Raw genomic sequence first — 24,335 nt, 5'->3', positions numbered from 1 at the left:
CACTCTTTCTAGTAGTAGTAGTGGGGTTTCTAACACTGTAGCACAACATCCATCTAAGCTGTGCTACCTTTAGAACACTTTGAGTAATATAATCAACTCTGGAAAGTTTGAAAAGGTGATTTTTTTTTTTTTGGTCGGTTAGCTCCTCTGCTCCGAGGATCATGAAGAATATTGCAGGGGTTCTTTGGTAACACTTCCCATTTGTGTATGTGACATGTTTAGTGTTGGTGAGGAAGTAGGGGCTTCAGCATATTCAGTATGCTCAGGATACTACTCAGTTCTTGGTTTCCATTACATCAGACTCAGATGATGCAATGGAACGAATAAAGAAGTATTTTGTTTTGCTCATGAATACTCAATGGATAGATGTGAGCTGACAGAGGCTTAATCCAGACAAAACTGAAATGATGCTAGTTTCTTGGTGAAGTATCCAGCAGTGTTGCGAACAGTGATATTTGCATTCCTTGTAAACTGAGTGCATCCATCATTTGTAACTCAGGTTTACAATTTGTCAGATTTAGGCCTTTTCTGTAGGCCGAACTTTGTGTAACAGAGACATGTTGCTTTAACTGTTTGTCTTGGAAGTGATCCTTGCTACATGCATTGGGTGTTTTTGTCTCCTAAATTAAAAGGTAGCGATACCCTTCATGTACACCGCTGCACATTAAAATGGATCTAATAGTGTAAGTTTGTGCAAAACAGTCTGTCTGATACTGGTCAGTATGTTAGAAAAGAGTGTAGAACACCAATTCTCCCAAGTTTTGAGGAAAATTTTAAGACGTGTTTTAAGTTATAAAGCCCTAAATAGTTTGGGTCTTCTTATTTGACCAGTAGTTGTTGCTCTTCCTGGGAGATGCTCCTTATTGTGAACAACAGAGATGCTCAAATTGGAGGTCTCTTGATTTCAGTGTAAAGGGCAGGAACTTTCTGTCTTGTCTCTAGAATTCTGTTCTATCCATAATATGATGGAATATGCATTTGTTAATTCTCTGAACATATTGTGTTGCCCAGCTCTCATTTGAGATGGACTGAGGTTGGAAATCTATAGTTTGGAATGCCTGGTATTTGAAGGAGGAGCTAGAGGACCCTTTTTATTGATGCAATTGAGTAGATTCCTTTAGCTCTTGTAGAACTTTACTAATTGGATATGTTTTGCATGGAAACTTTATAATGCTGCATTCAGAACTTCATACTTTCAAATTCTGCTCAGTCTTTGAAGATGACTCAAATGCTGGATAAACATTAAATAAAAAGTGGATTTTTTTTCTGTTTATCTCTGGAAAAAAATAATCTTTTTTGGGGAGAGGGTGGGAGGGAGGAGGAGGTTGAGGAATGATTTTTTTGTCTAAGTGATTTGTCTAAAGTTCTGCTGAACAGCACTTAACAGAGGTGGAACTAGAACCCAGGTATTTCATCTCCCAATAAAACATTTAACAGCTCAGCAGTATTGTCCCCATATGTTCCTTCCACGATGGCAGGTTTCTCAAACATCTGAGCCTCTTTACTTCCCAGAAAACATCTAATGAAGTGAGCTATGGATTATGGAAACTTGTGTATCTCTGGTTCAATTAGCCTATAGGTGCACCTCTGCCTTGCCTTCTGCCTGATTTCAGACTGACATGGGTCCTGTCTCCTTTGATAACCTACAGTCAACCATTTTCCCTTATCTTAAGAAAGAAGAATGAGTAAAAAGACTATGCATCTCTGAAGTTACTTATAATACTTTTACTTCTGTTATTTGGAGACCAGGCCTTCCAATTGATGGATGGTCTTAGTAGAAGGAGGTTCTTGAGAATGTGGGCTAATGACAGAAGGGGTTAGAGCTCATTTGGCAAGTTATTTCCATAAGATGCTCCCAACTACGTAGCAGAGGTAAGAATAGAGACTTCTTCACTGATATAGTGATATATGCTGTTTCTAAGTAGGTTTGAATGGTCTAACTTGCAAACTGCGGTCCTCTAGTAACTGTAACATTTGACTTCTCATTTCTGATGGATTATTCCTGGACTGGAGTTAGGAAGTGTATGGAACTGTTTTTGGGGCCAATGCAACCCAACTTTTGAACCATGCAAACTCAAGAAGGCTAAGAGTGCTACTTCTCCAGTCAACGTAATGTCCCTAATATTTGTTGTTGCTGGCAGGCCATCTGAAAATCCACCATACTGAGTACATCTTGTGTCTGCAGGCATTTTTGGTTGCATTGGGCACTCTGGTCTTTGCATTACCACTGGGCATAACCGTAACTTTAAATTGTAGTATTAGCAGTCACAAGTATTAAAAAAAATAATAAAAAAAAAATCTGGTGGTTTTAGAGATCTGTTTCATTTTTTAATGATTAATTTCAGGTTTTTATTTGCTTTGATTCCTTAAGGGTGACTTTGTATTACATTTTCAAGCTTTTCTTTGCGTTCTGAAGTGGCCTGTGAAAAGTTTTAATTAAAAGCTGAAATTCTCACCTAATCACTTCCCTTCAGGAGCTCATATGTTAAGAAAACATCAGACAGTGAGAGGTGAGATCAAATCATGAAAGTTCCTAGCTCTGTAATGTTCAGCTTTTTGTTTTGGTTTTATTTATTAATTATCTAGGTGCAAATGTTTAAATTGTGGAATACAGATTGAAAGAAAATACTTGGCAGTAAATGTTTAAGTGGAAGATGAGTAAAAGGTGATGACATTTTTTTGACTGATGTTATTAAACTTCAGTAGTGAATGAACCAATCTATATCTGTTGTTTTGCTACCTTAAGGTATAATAGAGTTTAATTTATAAGGGATTAAAACAATGAAATAAAGTTGAGGCATTTTGTAGCAGCAAAAAGAGTTAATTGGATTATACTCCAATGATAAGATGTAGTTTTATACCTTTTTCTTTTGTGATGAGATGTATTTCAAAATAAGGAACAACTTTTTCCTTTGTTTTAAAGTTTGGACTTTGGTGGACTTCTAACATTATTTTTTTTTAGGAAGCGGGGGAGAAAAGTGGTGGGGAGCTTTTACATTACATGTTAATTCACCAAGTCACATTCAGATGTGTATAAGTGTCTTGAACTCTGCTACATGGTGGTAAGTGAATCCATTTTGAATTGATTTTAGAGGTAGACTGTCCCAATTATTATAAATATTTTATTGTGGGACCTTAAAAAATGCTTGTCATTTAGAAACCTCTGTTCTTATTGAAATCAGTTTGAAGTTAAGCCAGGGCTCAAGTCTTGAAAATCCCAGTCGCAGAGTTTCTTTGGGTCTGTAATTGACTGAACTCCTTTTCCTACAGTTTATCAGAACCACCACATAATTTTTATTCCTTAGCAAGTCACCTACTCCCTGCAGTGGTTTCTCAAAAGTTTTAGCAAGCTTCCACTTGAAGTATAAGGACTTGCCTCATAGATCTTTGATTTATGTAAGCATTTACTTAGATTTGCACATCTCAGTGGGTCCATCTACACGTTCCCCTATGGCGCCGTAACAGCCCTTACTGCATTGTTCCAGGGGTATATAGTATCTTTAGTTGTTACATTGCTGTAGCAATGCGGTATACTGAGGGAATGTGTTGCTATGGCAACGGAGCAGTGTTGTCACAGTTATGGCCTGCAGATGCTATATCATTGTAGCATGTTGCCGTACCATCACATGTAGACGTGACCAGTGTTCTTTTTTCTTCTATGCTCTTGGGTTATCATTAGAGATACTCTAAGAACTGCTTTTATACTATATATATCCTATTTTTATTCTGAAGATCCAGAATTGTTTACTTTTCTTGCAAGTGTACATGAGGTGAGGTGGTGGCCGTGGGGATGCAAAATATTGAGTATAATTGCTTATTTTAACTAAAATATCTAATTACATATTTATTGGAGTGTCACATTTTCTCTAGAGCAACATGCATCTCTTCTTAATTACCAATACAAACAATTCAAGCATTTTGATCTCTTGAGTAAATAAATCTCTGTTTATACAGTATATCGTGAATAGATTTTTTTGAAGTTGTTTAATACAAACATTAGTGTGTGTGTATTATAGTGTATAATATGTGTATATATATTATAGTTAAAACAAATTACTTCTGTATTTGTGGATTCAGGATTTCTTTTAATTGTGTCTTTTCATGCTGCCTGCCCAGGTGAACAGGGAAAATCCACTTTTTTTTTATTAAAAAAAAAAACAACCTATCAAATGAAGCTGAAGTTGTGAACAAGTTATATTATTTCTAATACAAGTTGTAAATGGACACCTAACCAACTGATACTCAAACATGAAGTTTTAACATGGACTACTTGGCTACTTGAATTCATTGCTTAATTGACTCTTGAGCCTGTACATTTAAATGCAACAAGGTCAAGATGAGATCTTACATGTGAACACTACCTTGTGCTGCTTTTTATGTTCATTCTATATATTTTTGCTGTATTGGTAAGGACTGCAGTAGTTGTAAAATGTCAGTATGTGAGCTAGGTCAGAAATAGTAAATTCAGGTTGCTGTTGGGATCCAGTTAACTAGTGAGTCACGTGGTCTGTTTTTTCCCCATTGTTGGCCTTTCTGGAGAGAGATCTCATTAGAGAGATGGCAGAGTAGCAAAATTTACCCTAAAAGTTTTCAGGTATAGGTTTTTTGTAATTTTGTAATCTGAATAGCATGTTTGCAGTGCAGGTTGTGAACTGTAGTTCAGTTAGCTGACCACTTAAACTTTGTCCTTATGTATTTATATTGCACTTGTGTGTGTGAAAAAGGCATAATATACAAAACAGAGAGCTTTGCTTTGAACCTGACAGCCTAAAGTATACAGTTTGGTAAGCTTTTGGCTGGTGCACAACTAAAATGGAGAAAATAGGACTGTATAAATGGAGATGATCTCATCAGGTTTTTATGATTACTAATTAAAATGCAAGGAAATCCTTTAAAACAGATTTGTGGTTTGGTGATTATTTTAATGAGACATAATGTGAAAGATCTACTTTTACAGATATATATACCTTTTTATTAGTTTTGAGAATGAGGTGTATTGAAATGCATGGCTATCAAATTCTGCATTTTTTTTTTCCTTTTTGTTTGTGGCTGCAGTTTATAATAGAGTTATGGTCCTATTCACGTGTTGTTTGTGCTCTACTTCGTACCAAAGAGATGTAGTGCTCTTTTTGTCATGGTCATTAAAACATATTCTAGGAGCTTATTTCCATTGAAACATTTTCCTCTCCTCTTTTAATGAAGCATATTTTTGGTAGACTATTAAGAAAATGACTCACGCTTGTTGCTCAGATGCTTTTTGGAACTCTTAGACACAGACAGGGAGTCTACAACATGTAAGCTAAAAAGAAATCTACCTGCCTCTAGCTACAGAAACTTTCATCATAAAAAATATTTTAACATAAATAGAAAAATAAAATCTTGGCTCATATTCAGTGAAATTTGCAATTGGAAGCAAGGCCTCTACCAAGCTTACTAGGGAAAAATAGAACTTACTAAAAACAGAGTTATTTTTGCAATTTCCATCAATCAAAGCCCTTGTTCTATGTACTAGCTTTGTACATGAAAAGGATATTGCATTTGTTCAAATAAAGATTCAAGATTTGGCTAGAATCAGATATAGCACCCTTTAGCTAGTACTTGGTTTCAGTGGAACAATAAGAGCAAAGATAGTTAAACCTTTACTTCAGTTTGAATCGCACTTTATGCTGATTTTTTTTTTTTTTTTTTCTTTTTTCCTCTAACAATAATTCATGAAACTTGTCTCCTGGTAATGCTCACTTTCAAATAATAAATGGGTTGCTCAAACAACATTGTGAAGCTCTTATTTATGGAGCTAGAAAAAGATCTGCCATTAATCGAGAGATGGGTCATGGATGGATGCGGGGGACGCTTACTGCTTGCAAGTGTGCACTTCCTCATTTCATTGATTTTTTTTTTTTTTTTTTTGTCTGTTCACTTCTAATACATAGTAAGTAAAGCTAAACTCTGAAAATTGTTGCTCTGTGTCAGGTTCAGGTTTCCCTTGCTTTATGCTGTGTGTGTGTTCCTAGAAAACGGCACATAACTCAAATTAGCATAAAGGGAACCCACGTTATAATGTAACATATAGGGATACGTTCCAAGACGTCTACTGTACTGAGCCCCAGACCTGTTTCTACCACTTTTCCAAGACAATTTTGGTACTCGCCAACAGCAGACAGCACACACAAGCACAGGGTGGTGGTGAAACCATAGTGAGGATGGCAACTACAGAAACATGCATCGCAGACCACGAGCTAGGAGCACAGATCCACACAGGAGACTATATTTTGGTATGTGTCCCTCCCACAATGTACCGCACAAAGCAGCTGACTGCGGGCTTCCACCACGCTGATTGCATAATGGTGAATTTGCCGCACAAATAATGGATTTGGGGTATAAAAAGGGTCATTGCATAAGAGCGAATTTGCACATTCAGAACCTACATAAAGCATGGGTAACCTGTATTGTGATTTAGCTGTACTTATTACTGTGGGTTAGGAGCAGACAGACAAAACAGTTGCACCAAATTCAGCTGATTTGTGGTAAGTGCCGCCCCCCCCCGATGGATAGTCTGTAGCATTTAGGAATGGATGATAATTTGGATTTTTTTTTTTATTCCCTCTCATTTGCTTTAAATATAAATCCATCTTTCCTATGCATGTTACCACCCTGCTTCTTGCTGCAAGCCAAAAGAAGGTTTTCTATGTGTATGTTTATAGAAATGGTTTAGGCATAAATTGGACAGAAAATGTAAGCCTTTTAGTTTGAATGTGCATCCTTCATGCTCTGTGCATAAAATAGTGGTCAGCAGAGCTTAATCTAGGTCTACACCAGAAACCTAGATGTGTTAGCGGTAGGAATGTGCACATTTTTGACATTTTCATACCAGCAAAATTCCTAATACAGATGCAGTTATATTTGCAAAAAAAGCTGTTTTTCCCCCTGCTGCTATAAGCTTATTTTTATTTGAAGAACTAATCTAAAATGTATTACTAAAAGGATTCTTTCTGGAATAAGGTACGTCTCCTGTAGACCCAGTGTCAGAGCTTGCATCTCCTTTTAACAAGATGGAAGGAGCCTAGTTACTGCTGTTCTCCCTAAGGGCATTGAGGATCAGGTTGGGGAGCAGAGGGGCTAGAGCAGCTCTTCTTTAAACTAGATGGGAAATGAGAACAGAGAAAAAAGGAGGAAAAAGTGAGAGAGAGAGAGAGAGAGAGAACCCTTACAAAATGGGATTCTGAAAAGAAATGGGGGAAGGAAAGACAGTAATGTATTAAAGCACAGGCATACCTGTTTGTTTTCTGAGGGAAGAGCTCATTTTCTTTTTCATACCCTGCCAATGAGCCTGTAATGTTGTCTGGTGCTGAGAGAAAGTCAGGGCAATTGGTTTTGTCATGCCCTCTTCACCCTGAAAGTCTGCCTTTCTTGCTCCTGCCCAGCAGCAGCGGTGCCTGCTGGCCCGCCTGCCTGCGGATCATGCTGCTCTGCGTCCCACTGAACTCTACTCTGGGGCTTTTGACCCACCAGCCAGGATGGGAGTACAGAAGTCGAGACTGTCCTGGTTTGCCCAGGACATATGGTCTTCCTACTTAACAAGTTTTTGTTTTTGTTTTTGCCTGACACTTCTCTTCACGCTTTATACACGTGCTTATCCTTTTTCTATTCGCTCTAAAACAAGATTATAGAGTGTTGTTTGCCCTTCATTTTCCATGTGGGATCCTCACATTTTAAGTAGCCTCAGTATTTTCAGACTAATGGCTACTGAAGTTGCATTTAATCTAGAGCTGACTAACCTGGGCAAGTATCTCCCCAACTCTGTTCTTTCAGCATTTTTGACGTAAGTCAATGGCTTTACTCTTTTTGAACTTTACTCCACATTGATCAGAGATAAGTCCTTCCTTGCTTCAAGTATGTCTCTGTACCATGTGTTGGCCAAGACATCTGGTGAAAAACAAAATGCTCAGATTTTGGTGTGGGGGGAAGTTACTTTTATTCTGTAATGTTAATAAAGTTGTTTTCTTCTTTCTAGACCATTGGGCTAAGTACTGATTTTTTTTTTTTCCATTATAGGAAAACAAAAATTGGGAGCTACACAATCAAAGGATCCAGCTAATTTCTCTCAGCTATTGATCTTAGTAGGAGGAATGATAACAATCCAGACTTCCTGCTATAAGCTACTTCCCTGTAGCTGTTTTGAAGATGAATTCCAAAGGTGGGGGGGGAAGGCAGGCGAATAAGTATTCAGTTTGTATTTTTTTTAAATAAGAACATCTTAAAATATTGGACTTTTTTTTTAAACTTGTGATATAGTTGTTTTTCCTCTTTCTGGTAGAATGATAAAATCTTTCTACATCATAGACCTATATTTGACAGTAGAGCAGGCTGGTCATGGATGTGTTCAGTAAAGGTATGTCCCATGGGTAAAACATAGGAATTGCCTATAACAGGCATTACTGTTTGCATGCACATGGGCATATAGAACAAAGACGGGACAGGGTGACATCTTAAAGGCTACCTGAATCATTTCATCTTAAACACGCTGCCCTGCCCTGCCTTCTAACTGACTTCTGACTAACATGGCTAACTACATCTCCTTAAAGGTGATATATAGAAGCAGCATACAACTTGCTCCTTAGCCCAAGTAGTTAAGTTTTTGTTTCTTTTTTTTATTTTAGCCCATCCTTTATGGGAAGAAGTATTCAGTGAAACAGATGTAACAATTGATAAATATCCATATTTCACGTATAGCATTTCATAACGGTGCAGTTGAATGCACAGTAAATGTATGACTCAATTATAGCCACTGCTTATCAGGAGTTAACAAATGGCAAATGTAATTTCATTCTTCTAATCAGATGTCCAGCCCTGGAACTTATTAACAAAGGTTACAAGCTATTATAATTTTCTGTAAATACCTGCATATTGCTTCAGTGTAGCTCTACAGGCTGTTCCTTTGGTGCCTGATGCTGCTGTCTTTGAAGTCTTTGTCAAAACTTTGCCTTCTCTGAGAGCAGGACTGAGTTAGTAACAAAAAAGTGACCTGGAGATTAGGCCCAGGTGAAGAAGGTGGCACATGTATTTTCATCAACTAAATACTTGGTGATGGCCTACAACCTAGCTCTTTTTGTAGTTACATGATCTTGCTGCTCTGGCCTTTGTTTCCCTGTTGGTTATCTCAACCGCAGCAGCATGAACAGTGGAGGGTTGACAGGAGAGGATAGAGGGAAAACAACAGTTGTGCTGCTCCACTTTTTTTTTTTTCTCTCCGCTCATCAAAGCCCTGAAATTTGCTACATTTATACTGAATGTAGCTGGATGGTCTTGATTCTTTATTACTAGTGACAGAGAAAATTCCTCACTGTTTTGTGATGATGTATATATTTGCATCAGAAACTTTTCAGATCTTCCTAGCCATGCAGGCATACTGTAAGATTGCATCTAATTCTCTATTCATAGTAGTTTCATAGTAGCTAGGGTCAGGAGGGACCTGAACAGATCATCTAGCCTGACCCCCTGCCACAGGCAGGAATGAATGCTGGGTTCACAAGACCCCAGACAGGTGATCGTCCAACCTCTTCTTGCATTTGCCCAAGGTAGGGGCAAGGACTACTTCCCTGGGAAATTGGTTCCAGATTTTGGCCACCCTAACTGTAAAATATTGCCTTCTGATCTCCAACCTAAACCTATTCTCCATCAGCTTATGACCATTGTTCCTTGTCACCCCAGGTGGTGCTGGGGAGAAAAGAGCTCTGCCTATTTGCTGTTGATCCCCCTTGATGAGCTTGTAGGCAGCCACCAGGTCCCCCCTCAGCCTCCTCTTGCTGAGGCTGAGCAGGTTCAGGTCCTTCAGTCTCTCCTCGTAGGGCCTGTCCTGCTGCCCTCTCACCAAGCGGGTGGCCCATCTCTGAACCCTCTCCAGGCTGGCCACATCCCTTTTGAAGTGCGGTGCCCAGTACTGGACGCAGTACTCCACCAAAAGTATTCACCTTTTGCTTCTAGTAATTTATTGGCTTTATTTTCAAAATACCACCTCATACAGCATCATGCTTTTTTCATGCATCTCAGAATCAAGAATCACTTTCACTTTTTGATTCTTTATTTCCTGCTCAAACTTCTGACCTCTCTAGGCCTTTTTATATTGCTTCTCTTTCTTTGCTGATGGGTTGCAGCACATCCTGCTGTTAGTATCTTCTGTATCATTTCTTTTAACTTAGCCTTTAAAGATGGCTGCAGCATAAAACTAAAGGCAGGCTGATCCCTGAAACTGCAGCTACCCCAAATGGCTAGTTGTTTGTTTCTTTGTGATCCTTCATTCTGTTATCTAATGTAACACAAAATAATAATACTAGGCAGTATTTTGTGTGGCAGTATTAAAGTCCTCTGCCCAAGTTCAGATTCCCAATAAAAGAATCCTGGAAGGATAAAATGGATTATTATTATTTCAAAATTTCAAGCCTGTATATAAAGCCATCATACTTGCCCTTTGTGTTTCCAGTTACCCTGCAGTTGCTCATGCATTTCTGTGCGTCTCAAATTGTTCAGTTCTGTTACTCTGAGGTTTAGGGGTGGCTAGTATGGGTAGGGTCTTTTGTGAGGGCCAGAACTGTATCAATAGGAGCTTTTTTCCTCAATTCCTTTACCTTTTTGAGCTCCTATGTAGCCTTTGATAAATAGCAATTCAATACAGTTTATTAGTTCATTATCTTAAGATTTCTAGAGGGCATATTATGAGACTCTGTAATATAAAATATTCAGTTTTTCCAATTACTTTTTTGCAAGTATCTGCTTTATTTTGCTTTTAATCCAGGTATGGTCACCCTTTACATTGTTACATTATTGTCTGCATCAGTTGTTTGTTCTTTCTGGTTAAAGACCAATTTTTAAAGAACAGGTTTAGTATTGGAGGCATTGTATAAACTGGTCTACTTCATCTTATGTGTGTTTATGCTCTTTACAAAAAAAAAAAAAAGTCTTTCAAGCCACTTAAGTTAGCACCTTGATGATCTTTTGCTGCTGTTATTCTCACCAGCTGGAACTGGCTGTACATCCTTTTCGATAAACAGATACATTTCTAGTAAGTCTGGCCTAGGCTTTTATTTTGACAAGTATGGTAATGATTAGTCATTTCAACCTTGTTCTTCTTGCTGTCGGTTGTGGAATTCACGCTGGGAAAGCCAGCAACCAACTTCTGATGTCAATGAAAATGAAAGTATTTTGCTTGGGTATATTTTGGTATCTGCAGTTAAACACGCAACACATTAATAGCAGTCACATTTTTCAACCTGTCTGGTTTGGTTCTCATTCAACATCCACATGTAGTTTTAGACAAAGCATTTGTCTTATACACTCTTTTTCTCGGAGTTCTCGGTGTCATGCACTCTTCTTGGGTTGTCCCTATGTTCTGCCCAAGCCACTTGAGAGAATTTCACTTTGCATTGCTTAAGGGGAAGATCCACATGTGTTGGGTGGGGGAAGGAGGGGTGCATGTGAGAGTGGCAGGCAAAAGCTTAATTTTTTCTAAAGGCCTCTTGAGGTGTGATGTTTCAGAAACTCTCCCTCCCTTCTCCAGTCTTCAGTCCAGAGAGACCCTCTGGATGAGAGAGTGGCCAGCTTCAACCCTCTACCTGTGACAAGCAATAGCAGTCTTCTGACATTCATAGGAAATAAAGCTTCTCTTTTGTCCCTTTGGCTAGTCTGTATTCAGCCCTCCTGCTGTCTTGCTGTTAATAGTGTGGGAGCCTTGCAGGAAGGGGGAGTGTTTAATAGTGGCCGGTTATTATGGGTTAGAGAGACACCTTGCTAAGAGAATCTTATTCCTTGCCAAAGGGCTTTTGACCAGCCTGTATTGCCAGTGAATTTGTTTTGGGGAGTGGAAGATGAAACTACTGATAAAAGACTAACCTGATAAGGATGGAAGAACATTGACAAGGGAAGGACATGTGGGGTTGAAGAAATAAAGCTCCCGAGGAAGTGGGAGGAGAAGAGACTACAAAAAGGGGGAGACGGATGGCTTTTTTGTATCTCCAGTTTTCTCTCAAAGGGATAGTAGAGGTAGTAAAAACTGTAAATGTCATCTTTTTTACCAAATCTGCCCATTACTTTGGGGTGTGCTCATTTATTAGGGATAGTTTCTAGGGTCTTGGTGATTCTGTCAGAGTGCTGCTTGTGTTACTATACAGAGCTGTATTTCTCCCTTCTGCAAGCCCTCACCCCCAGTGGAGCTATCTTGCAGGACTCAATCTCAATGGGCTGGGTTCCTCCAGTCACCAAATCAGTCATACACACAAACACACACAAATTAACATGCCACGCCTGACCTGGCCGGGCTGATCAGCATGGACAGGCTGACACCCTCGTATGCCAAGAATCAGTTCATAAGAGCAACAATAAAATGCAGTCAGACACAAGCACACAGGTAAACAGAATCCCTCTGAATCCGGCTGCGTGTCCAGCTGACACCCTCATGGGCCAGCATTCAGTTCATAAGGGCACGTCTGAGTCAAACTGGGTCAATCAGCCTATACAAGCTGATCCCCTTATGTGTTTCAAACTCAGCACGTCCCAATCTTTGGCCTCTTGATGAGCAGACCCCACAATAATTTGGGCTTCACAGGGATCTTTAGCATAGGTAAAAGAAGCGTTGCTGCAGAGCACGGGAGGAAAGAGAAGCAGAGAAGGAAAAATATACCCAATTACTACCAGTTTGACTATAAAAGTTATTTATTGCTAAGCATATGAAATATATAATAGTACTAGTAGTAATAGACATGCAAAAGAAAAACAAACACCAACAATGACAATACTACCCTGGTTTCACTAAGTATTTGGGGAAACTTAGCTCAAGCTTAACTGATACAGTTCAGGTTCAGAAGTTTATGCCTAGAAAGAAGACAGAGAACGCTGGGATCTCACCTAGTCCACGGTACTCAGGCTGCAAAGCTGACAGGCACAGTCTGTAGCACAGTCCTTGAAGGGAGAGATGATCTGTTCTTCCAGCGTCCCAAGAACGACAGGGGATGGTGTCAGCACAGGGGTTTTCTTCTTCTCCTTCTTTCCTCCTGCTTCTACTTCTTTTCCTTCCTTTTCCTCTTCCTGTTCTTCCTCTTCTTCTAGCAGCACACACACTTACAGATTTTTATACCCTCAGTTTAGCTGCTTCGAAGCACCCTCAGTAGTGTAAATCATTGTCTTTTCTATTGACAAGGGGTTATCTGGTTTGGACCATCTCAGGAAACTGATTGATAATCAGGAAACACTTAAGATTAGGGAGTAACCCAAATACTTGGGAGCCAGCTTGAAATTCCTATGGGTGGCAGATATACTGATGGGATATCTCATGGTTTCTTCAGGAACAATAGATAGCTTGCAGCATCAGGATTTTGGATTTTTACTTGTTGTGCACAAGCCTCAGCTTAGCATGACTTTTCCAGATCTTACTATAGTCTTTTAACAGACTTAAAGCAATTATTGGGGTGCTCATAACCTTTTGTGGAGAGGACTCCCACCAGTCGTCTCGGGAAAGATATGACAACACCTGGGATTAGGGCTCCAGCAGGCTGGATGCTGTGATGAACCCTTAACCATTGTTCAAATGTTGCCCATACCCCCTCTGACTCGGTCTCTTGCCTCAGCATTCCCTAACCCGGCAACCGAGTTTTAGTCAATCAAGTTTAAATAGGCCTCCCATAGTGGGACCGGGGAATGTACGGCCTGAGATGCCTATTAAACTTAGAGCTGTGTGTGCGTGTCTGGGGGGGGAAAAGTCCTTAGTAAATCCAGATTAGAACTGGTCTGATAAATGCTGAGCTGGGTGTGTGTGAACATGGGTTGATTAACGTTGGAAGCACAGATTCCCCATCATGCAGCGCTCTCCTGCTTCTCTGGTCCCAGAATTCACTGCAGTCTCTGCTTCAGGCTTTCTGTTTTCCATCTCTCATGTAAATGAGACCTAGGGCAGTTGATTCACTCTTGTCACCCTTATCTGGTGAGGGTCTTAGGTGCGTGTCTCTCTGCATCTTAATCAGTTTCGTTTAGGTAGAGGAGGGGAGGTGGGGGGTGGTGAGTCCTTTGTGAGTCAAACAGACTGCATCCTGTACCAGGGTTGCCCAAGAATACAGAGCTGAGACGTAACATCTTGCAATCTAGTTTATTTTGCACTGCTTACAAAAATGATAGAACTGTGCTTCATTTGTTATGTCTATTGATAATTGAGTTGGTAATTAAGTGTTTTATTACCAATAAACCCTTGTGGTTCAACATGCAGTCAATATTATTAAATCCATTTTTTCATTATGAATTTCTGCTGATGATCAGTAATGAAAGCTATTTTTAATTTAAAAATCAATAGCATAAAACATTTTGTTGGCAATTCAGTTTATTCAGAATACAAAGTAGGAAAGAAAAATGTAATGTAGATGATGATATGCCTAAATACCATATCATAATCTTTTTCTTTTTTTTTGCCTTGGTAAGGGAAAAAGTTAAACCACGGTTCTTAACCTTGGATGTGTTGGGCAGTAGGAGCATATGAGTAAACGCATTTTTTTCCTACTCCGAACATAACAGTGCTACAAGCAGACTCTTGCACATTGGGGCTCCCTAACACTTTACTCCAAAAGGACAATAAAGAAAGCAGAGATGAAGTGGGTATGAGCCATGTTCCTTGGGAATGTTCTTTCTCAAAAGGGGTATGAGAGTGTGCACAAATTAATACTGAAAGTATTCACTTGAATGCAAACATGTGCATGGAATGTCAAGTCTTCCCTCCCCTCTGGCTGGTTGAACGTGGGGAATCCATCACTGTCTTGCAATAAGTGCTTTGAGTTTTCAGTTTTAATAAGGCCCATGCAGTTGGAAGGGCAATTGCTCAGGGAGCCAGTCTCTCCTGTCTTTAATGTGATGAGCCAATAGAAAATTTGGCCCCTTGTCCACCCTTTCTTAGTTAACTTTAGCCTTCCCTTGAGTGCTTTCTGTTGAAATAACCATTTCATAGCCAGGTTTCTTTTTGCTCGTGCTAAATCTTTTCCTATAACTCTTTTTGTGGGTTTATGGGACTAGCTTGAAGGATATTGGTCTCAGAACACCGGTTAAGCATCTCATCATTTGGTGAGAGAAACAAGTCTGTGGTCTGGGAGCAGCAATTTGAATGAAGACACATTTCAGCTAATCACATCTTCTATTAAATATTTTGTTCCACTGTGCATTCCCTTTCTAAGCCACACTGGAATGAGAGTTACAATAATTGCAGAAAGAAGATGCAAGTAAAGGGAGGAATAACCTGGGTAAAGGCTGCCTTTTACTTAGTGCTTATATGTTATAGTAGTATGTTGGCACCTCCTGGGGCTTACTGAAATAAAAATGCTGTAATTTGTAATTTTTCACTGTGTAAATTCCATTTTTAAATCATGCTGAAATAGCTGTAAAGTTACTATATGGGACAAGTTGCAGATAGACTCAGCTGGGGGTAGCTGCGTAGGACTCAACATCTTAGAACTTTACCCTCAGTTATTAATCACCACTGGTTGTAGTGTTCATGCTAGCTGTTTACTATGCTGTTTTCTATGCTAAACTGTTACTGGTATATAGCTAAGTTAGTGAGGATTGGGGCGGTGTGGGGAGGAAAAATCTTTGACTGGATTTTTTTATACTGGGAAAGCATAAATTATATCAGCAAAAAGTCCCTTCTTCAATACAGATGAGCCCTTTTCCTGAATTACTGTAGGCAGTAAACTTTTAGTACGTTGGGCCATGGACCAGATTTGACAACGTTGGATTGAAATCTTTAATAAGTTTAAATGTTTCTCTAGATCCAGTCTCATTTCAACTTTTGGAATCCTGATTTCAAATAGTATGTGCCAAGGTTAGTTCACAAAGTAAAGTGATTTGCACAGATAGACCCTTTAACAGCAGTTATACAGGACAATTGTTCAGTGGTTGCTCAAAAGTGGCTGGTCTTGTTGGAAGGCAGCCAAACTACAGTAGACAGATCAGGCTGAAAAATGGATTTACAATGTTAGAACATCTCTCGTGGAGGTTTAATAGTATTCCTTAGGCAAAATGACCCTCTGTATTATGCTTGTGGATTGCCTTATTATTGAGTGAAACTCCCATCAGCCAAGTAACTCTTCATCTTGATGCCAAAAGGTATGTGTATTTTATTGTCTATATCTTTTATAGATACAGTAGTCTGGTTTTTGATTGGAAATGACTTCGGAAAATATCTTTTTGATTAAGAGTAGAAACTTATTTAGCTTTCATTACATGCTTGTTTCTAGAGCAGCCCATGCTTTATTGCCTGCAATGCCTTTTAAGTATGACTCAATAATTGTCTGGGAGAGAGGCTCCATGTCATACAGTCCTGATGTACTTTGTCTCTTCCACACACAGAAGAACACGCTGAAAGTGAACCAGAAATATCCCTTGTGTTGATACTTGTATAGTAACCCACAGAATGTGGCGAGGCAAGTTGATACAAAATTCCAGTTCCAAATGTTACCATCCCTGAAATCTCTTAAGGTTCTTGATGATTGTGTGGTGACTGCAGGCCCTGGTTTGCTTACCACAGTATACAGCAGTGAAAGAGAGACTTCTGTCTTTTCATTTTCAATGATAGATTTCTGGTACCTAGTTTAATTGAGCACTAGTTAATCAGTAACCCAAGAATGAAAACACTCTTCTTAGTTGAAGCAAAAACCAGAAATGTACATTTTATTCCCACAGATATTTTGTTTGAATACGACTACTAGATTTCTGCCTCTTAAGGTAACTTTTTTGTGGGAGAATAGAATTCCCAGCATAAGTCTTGCATGGGCATTGGAAATACAGTATTTCATAAGAGCTTCAACTCCTTCAGTACAGCACGTTGTTTGGTGGTTCAGATTGGGAGAGATTTTAAGTAACTGCCTTTGTTTTCTATCTTGGCTTCTCTTTCTAACTGAATATAAGGCACTTGTTAAAGATCAATGGTGAGCAAAATTTCCTTGTTCTTACTGAGCAAGAAAGATTAAGTTTGGCATGATCATCATAAGCAGCTGAGTATAGAAATGCGTCTCAGCTTTGACCTTTCCATCAGAAGTCAGCAAAAGGTTATTAGCCAATTGTTTGAACAGTTCAAGTAGCTTTACATGCATAGTAGAGAGAATTTTAGTGCAAATTGTTAACTTCTGACATGAGAAAAAAAAAAAGGCAGTTGGTCTAATTACAGAATTTTAGCTAAGACAATTTACATAAATGTATGTTAGGAAGGGGAACGGGGGGGCACAAATCTAAAATGTATTAATTTCATGTCACATTTCGTGTTACATTCTGCCATCTAGTGGACAGCTGAATAATCCACAGAGATATGTTGAGCTGCTTCTTGAGCTGAGCTTGCTTAAAAGCAAAATATTGGTTAAGAAAGTGATCTTCACTGCACACTAATCAATAACTTACCAAGTTTTAAGCAGAACCACCAATATGTTCTTGTTTGTTAGTGCGAGTCATCTGTTTTATGGTACCAAAATACAATTGAAATTATTTAGAAAAAAATCATCAGTAGTGTTTCTAGGTGACTGCAATTCTTTATATTTTGAATAATCTTCATGTGAATGGTGAAAAATATTCATTTACTCATCACCTTCAGCACTCTCCAGTTTTAAAATAATACAGCTGGATAACCTTTTTAAAGACACAGATTCAGTCAACAATGTCTGTACTTACGGCATATTTACTTTCATCAAGCTATCTGGAAAATGCTGATTTGCTATCATTAGTTAGTGAGTATAATGCCACTGCCTTATGCCCCATATGCAAAAGCAGTTTGCAAACACCAGGTTGCTTAGAGGATGCACAAGACAGTCTAAATGGCATAGAACCATGGATGAAACAGGGCTGGAAGAGACCTCGGGAGGTCATCTAGTCCAGTCTCCTGCCCAAGGCAGAATCATCTATGTATGAACCATCCTAGACAAGTGTTTTTCTAACCTGCATATAGTGGGTGTTTGGCCATCAGAAAAATATGTATATGGGATGAGTGTTTAATACTTCTGGCCTCTCTTTACTGCTGTTAGTGCTGCGTTCCTGGCAGCCTTCTACCTGAGAGCAAAAACAGATGTTGCCTTTGTGCCACCATGAAAAATTTTATGGTGGCACAAAGGCCAAACAAATGGATACCCATACTCCTTGTCAAGCCACAAATGCCCCAAATTTGTGGCTGTAACATAGGTGGTATGATTTTGTGCTGCTATTTTGTGACCAATGTCCATTTTCTTTAGGCAAGAGAGTGTAGGCAGCCCACAACAGCCTTCACTCTACAGCCACCCTAGGACAGGTGCTCAATTCAGGGGCCCAATCCTGTGTGCTCAGGGCATAGGAATTAGGTGATTGGAGCTCCCAGTCCCAAGACTGTACTGGAGCAAATTTGAAACTCTAAGTCTGTGTCTGTATAGTTTGGGGAACCCCTGGTTTTCCCACTAGAAAAGGAATGGTCATGGATTCCTCAGGTGCTGTTCTGCTAGTGGGGGAAGCTCAGGGTTCACTCATTTGCAGAGGGGTGCCCTGAGTGTTGTCCCACAGTATTAGGTGATATCTGTTTTGTCCAGTGAAATGGGTCAGCTGTGCCGGGACACATCCTGGCACAGGTGATCCTCTTCATTTGGTGGTTTATACCATACTCTTGACAGTTTCAAGGCTATTAGTTGAGGAAAGAGTTCTCTGAGTAAATTGTCAGGAGCCTTAAGGAGGTACAGACAGCTGAGAAGGGACTGAGCAGATGCACCTGAACTGGCTTCAGTAGGTCCCTTCATATTTGTGCCATGTGCAGGATTATTTGAATGCATCTTTCTGTCTTATTTGGCTCACATTGTAATACAGTAGAACCTAGATTCTTAATAGGGTAAGGCCTTAATTCTCTGTAAAGAGTTTTTGAATTAGCAAAGGGCATGTATGTGGCAAACTCTGGTGTGAGACTGCTGACATGCTCCAGCTGTTTGCTGCCGCTTTCATTTCACAGGGCACTGCTCCTCCAATAAACTACATGGGACTGCTGATGAGCTCCAGCTGAATTGGGGAGCAGCACCCTTTGAAGTAAAAGCTGTAGTAATCGCTGAGTGGCTCATTCTTAATATGGCAACCTGCTGCATATTTTGCAAGCCATGAAAAATCCAGGTTCTTCTGTATTTCTCATGCAAGTATTTCATGCTACTTCTGCATGGTAAGAACCTGGATAGCTGTAACATTAAGGGGATTTTCTAATGTTCACTTTTTGTTTTTAGTTAAATTTGATAATTTAGCTTTTGGACTAAAATGCTGTTGCTGTGTCAGGCCCTGCCCCCTCCCCCCTCGCTTCTTCCCTGTTCATTTAAAGAAATGCGCTCTACAGCACCACATTTTAAAGGATATTGTTTGCAGCAAGTGTTAGAGCTTTGCAGCCCACTGATTCCCTCCAGTTAACAGCTGTCTATACATAGTTAAGTGGGAACTTCTGAATTGTTTTCAGTATGTTTTACAAAAAGTCTCTACATTTCTGTTTAAACTAAAACTGAAGTCCTTTATGTGATCTCCATTCTGAATCCTCCTGAACTTGCTACAATAAAAAATAAGATTTCCTTTAGTTTAATACAAGTTTCTTCAAAATGACTTATGGAAGTAAAATTGCAACTTTATGCCATTAAAACTGTTGCTGTTTTCTGTTATTAAAGGCAGTGAAAATTATGGACCTTGCCTATTGTATTCTGTAAATGTCACTAAGTACTTGTATTTTTTAATACCTAAATAGCTTTGTAAATGTTATTCCAAGGGATATATTTTGAAATATATCTTCATATTGTTTAGCTGGCTGAAAATTTGCTGTAATAATTTAAACTATACAAACTGGTTAGTTAATTTTCATCTCTTTACTTTTTGTTTTTTAAATCTCTTAGCATCTGATGTAATAAACAGGAGGCTCTGTGAGCTTTATGTGCTGAAGCTATCTATCATAGCATTAGGTGGATTTTCAGTAACAATATTGCTAAGATCTAATAAGTGTTACGTATATGACTGACCTCTAAAAGTTGTTAAATAAGCATTACATTATTGAGATTTTTCTTTGTGTTGTCTTGCACAACATCATTTGCCTTCGGTTTATATAGTATAGTGCAAAACACTTTTTACAGTATGGCATGCAATCTGTTCTTTGAGATATTTATATAGCATCTGTCACCACTTGTATCTAAGCATTGCAGTGTTAATGATGAGCATTAAATAGTTTGCTCTAATACCTTTTATTTATTTTTACAGTACATTTGCACAAGACAGATCACCAAACTTTATCAAACTGCCCTTGTGTTTTCACGTGTACTTGTTCCTTTGCATTTGATAAATTTTACCACGTGAACTCCTAAAATACTATGTTGCTGCTCACAAAGGGCATGATTTGTAATCCATAAATTCTGTGTTAATACATATTCTCTATTGATGTTTACAAGTAATTGTTAGAAGAAAACTTTAAATAACGCTACAGAGAGGGAAGTCTTACAATTGTATGTCTTCAGAAATATGCATCAGTTTTACAAGTATACATTATAATTTATCAAAAAAGTAATGAAAGGAGAAGATAAAATGTACTGAACTATTGTGTATTGCTTCATCTTCTTTGCTTTGAGTTTTATTAAATCATGGTATTGTAAACCTCAGTTTTGAAATGGGTAGCAGCAAAGTGTTAAGAGAATTAATTTAAAGAAAAATAAATTGCTAGCATTTAATGGGAAGAATGAGATTTTTTTTTAAAAATTTTTGTTTACAGTGCCTAATTCAAATACTACATGTGTATATAGATATAAAATTATGGAAAAGAAAAGAGAATGCCATAATATTTCCACTAGTTTGTTTTAACTTCCCCACTCGAGTGAGAGAGTAGCTCAGGTTGGAATGTTCATTTAAGCCTTCTTAAATTCACTCTTCAGACTTGCAAATGCAGATAAGGCACACTTTTTGGTCAGGGCATTGGAATGAACTGCCAACAGAAGTTGTGGTCTGTCCATTTCTTGATGCTTTCAAAGCAACCCTCAATGCCTTTTTGGCTGTTCTGCTTCCTTCAAACACAAATAAGGGGGTTCAGTGTGGGTAACTGTATAAAATTTACTGGCTAGTGATATACTGGTAATCAGACTAGATGACCTCAGAATTGTCTGGTCCTAAAATTTGCAGCAATCTCATATGGAAGCTATTACTGGTCTGCCAAACTACATTACACTATCATGGAATCATAGAACCATAGAAAATGAGCAGTAGCTTGCTTGCAAGAATGCTGTGGGAGATCATATCAAAAGCCTTGCTAAAGTCAAGGTATATTACATCCACTGCTCTTCCCCCACCTGCAGAGCAGTAGTCTGGGAGCTGACCTTGCTTGTGAAGACAGGTGAAAAAAGCATAGAGTACTTCAGCCTTTGTCTACAACCTCTGTCACTAGGTTTCCTTCCCCATTTAGTAAAGGGACCCACATTTTCCTTGATCTTTCTCCTGTTGCTGATACTTGTAGAACTCTTCTTGTTACCCTTTACATCTCTTGCTAGCTCCAATTGTGCTTTGGTCTTCCTGAGTTTATCCCTGCAATCCTGAGCAATGCTCTTATTCTCCTCCCTAATTATTTGTTCAAGTTTCCACGTCTTGTAAAATGCCCTTTTGTATTTTAGCTCACTGAAGAGTTCCTTGCTAAGTCAAACGGGTCTTCTGCCATGCTTGCTAGTCTTTCTGGACATCAGGGTGGTTCTCTCCCCTCAGACTGGCCTCCTTGGGGATTCTGCCCATCAGTTCCCTAAGTGAGTTGAAGTCTGCTTTTTAGAAGTCAAAGGTCCTTACTCTGCTGCTCTCCTTCCTTCCTTTCCTCAGGATCCTGAACTTGGTCATCTCATAGTCACTGCTGTACAAGTTGCCATCTGCTACTACTACATTCTCCACCAATTCTACTATGTTCTCTTCCAGTTTCACACTAACTTGTGAAAAATGAACATTCACTAACATGAGTGTTAGCAACCCCAGAAAATATTTTTTTTTTTCTGACAATCTGTAAACTTTTTACTAACAAAAAGGAGCCACCTAAAATTAATGTGTAACAGGGCTCTTGGCATACAAGTAGGGGTGCACCACTAAAGTTCAGGGGGTTTTTTGGTGTTTTTTTTTCTTTTTGGCCGATATTAATGGCCCATTTTTTAACCAGCCATGTAAGCCGATTGCCAGTATGCCAGCCCGGCAGTTTGGAGAGCAGTGTCTGGGCATTACATCTGTGAAGGGGAAGTGGTGTGGGGGAGGCAGATCAAGATCCCCAAAGTGAGAGAGGGAGTGGGGCCGTGGTAGGGGCAGGCAGTGCCCAGCTAAGGCGGGGCGGGGCATGGAACGGAACCATGGGTGACTTGTCCAGGGGGCAGGAAGGGGGAGTGGCTTCCTGCAGCTGTATGCACCCCCAGGGGATGCATGGGGGACATGCTCCCCTGGATATGTGTATGGGATAAGGATGGACTGCCCACTCTGGAATCAGGGCCAGGGGATGAGTTGGCCTTTTCCTGGTGTGGGGGCTGGGCTGGGGCTGCACTTGAGGTAGACGGGGGCAGGGCAGGTGGTGGTGGCATGTGGGGGGAGCTATGGGGTGGCTATTGGGAATTTTGGGGTGGCTGTAGCCCACCTTATAGCCCTCCTCCCAGCACTGCCATCTCCTGCACAAATCCAGGGGGCGCATGTTTTCCCCCCCTCATGCCTCCCCTGGGGGGGTGTACAGCAGCAGGGAGCTCTCCTGGCTCCCTGTGCCCCCTGGATGAGCTGCCTGTGGCTCTACACTGCCCTGCCCGGCTGGGCAGCCCCTGCCTCACCCCCACTCCCTCACTGTGGGGGCCTCAGTCTGCACCCCCCCCCCCAAGCCCCTTCCTTCCCCCATAGACTCACCGGCTGGATGCTGCTCTTCAAGCTGCCAGGCTGCATTTGTGACCACGTGCATGCTGTGGCTGTGTGCGTGCACGTTGCATTTATCAGTGACATTATTGGCTACACCAGTCAAAAAAAAGCTGATTGCCAATCATGTCAATTTTCCTTTTATCAGTGCTGATCCAATATGGAATGATGTATCTCTAAGGACAACAGGATGTAATTTGGATTAGGTCTTTTCAAAATATTAATCTTTGAATGTAGGCTTTTCAGTGTATGTGATGTTATACAAAAATTTTCATAAAGAACAGGATAGCTATATTAATTTTTTTCCATGCTGTGCATTTTTGTTTTAGCCAGCTCTAATAGTATTTATTTGTTCAAGAAAAACAAATCAAAACTTTGAAGTTATTTCTCAAAAAAGGAGCAAAATTATGCTGGTCCTGTTATTTCCTTCCCTTTGCTTGCAGCTTCAAAAAATAATATCTGTATTGATGCCACAAAAAGTAGTAGTAATCATAGGTTTTCTTAAATAAAACTTGAATTTTGATTGTATATGCATGTGTATGTACTTGAGGTTCTCTGTAAGTTGCATTTCTTAGTTAGCATATCAATATGAAAAGAAGTAGTTCACTCGAAGTGGCAGGTTTTATGTGAACAGGTTCATTACAAAAATACTGTAAAATGTAGTATTTCACAGCATGTCAATGTGGCTAATGTGGGGCGGGGGGGAGGAGGAAGGGAAGGAATCTATTAATACACTAGTTGAGACAGGTCAAGATTGAAGGTGAAGATGACAAAGCTGTCCACTGATCCATGCAGTGAAAACAAATATAATTCCTTTCATCATTTGAGCAACAAAACCTACTGAATGTTTTAGGAGCTTTAAGAAGAAAAATTAGTATATCATTTTCATATTTACTTGAATTCAAGATAAGTTTTTTCTGTTTTGGTTTTTTCCCCCCCCATCATATAAATGGGGGTTGGGAGGAAGCCCCTCAACTTAGATATGAGTGCAAGGTGCAAAGGCATGTAGCTGCTGTGGCTCTGGCCCTGACCTGGGCTTGGGGTCAGAGTCAGAGATACAGCCTCTACCTTGGCATCTTTCCCCCTGCTGCCTCCATTCTACCCCTGCTCACCTTCTGTTGTGGCTCTAGCTCTGGCTCTAGCCCTGCTTCAGCCTGGGGCATGAAACACATGGTGCCTGTGGCCCCAGCCTGGCTAGGCAACAATAACAGTGGTGGAGGCATTTTTGGCCCTGGTTCAGGCTTTCATCTGAGGCTGCAGCCAGGGCTACCACTGGCTGCGTGGGGGCTGGCTCCATGCCCCAAGCTGATGTGAGACTGAGAGTAAGTGGTGGGGGGAGAGGGGTGCAGACAGGGCAGGCACCACCAAGGGGCTCGGGTACCAAGGGGGGGGTTAGTTTGTGAGGGGGATGGAAAAGAGGAAGGGGTCAGGCCGCTTGATTTCCCTACCATCTG

The 24,335-nt window shown here is 39.9% G+C and overlaps 1 protein-coding gene across 3 annotated transcripts in view; it reads left to right on the top strand.

Moving 5' to 3' along the window:
* Positions 1-24,335, top strand: part of ALCAM (activated leukocyte cell adhesion molecule) — a 176,197-nt gene that overhangs the window by 7,739 nt on the left and 144,123 nt on the right. Inside the window, exon 1 of one of the 3 annotated variants that reach the window (XM_025210741.1) lies at positions 19,141-19,171. The exons of the other annotated variants lie outside the window; for them this stretch is intronic. Within the exon in view, the coding sequence (XP_025066526.1) occupies positions 19,156-19,171 (16 nt within the window). The 5' untranslated portion in view covers positions 19,141-19,155. Of the gene's footprint in view, positions 1-19,140; positions 19,172-24,335 lie in introns of those variants that run through there. 3 annotated transcript variants of the gene reach the window in all.

The sequence above is a fragment of the Alligator sinensis genome, unplaced genomic scaffold (assembly GCF_000455745.1).
Source record: "Alligator sinensis unplaced genomic scaffold, ASM45574v1 scaffold924_1, whole genome shotgun sequence".
Lineage (NCBI taxonomy): Eukaryota > Metazoa > Chordata > Crocodylia > Alligatoridae > Alligator > Alligator sinensis.
The sequence above is the reverse complement of the archived record's forward strand: the minus strand, read 5'-3'. Positions and strand labels throughout refer to the sequence as shown.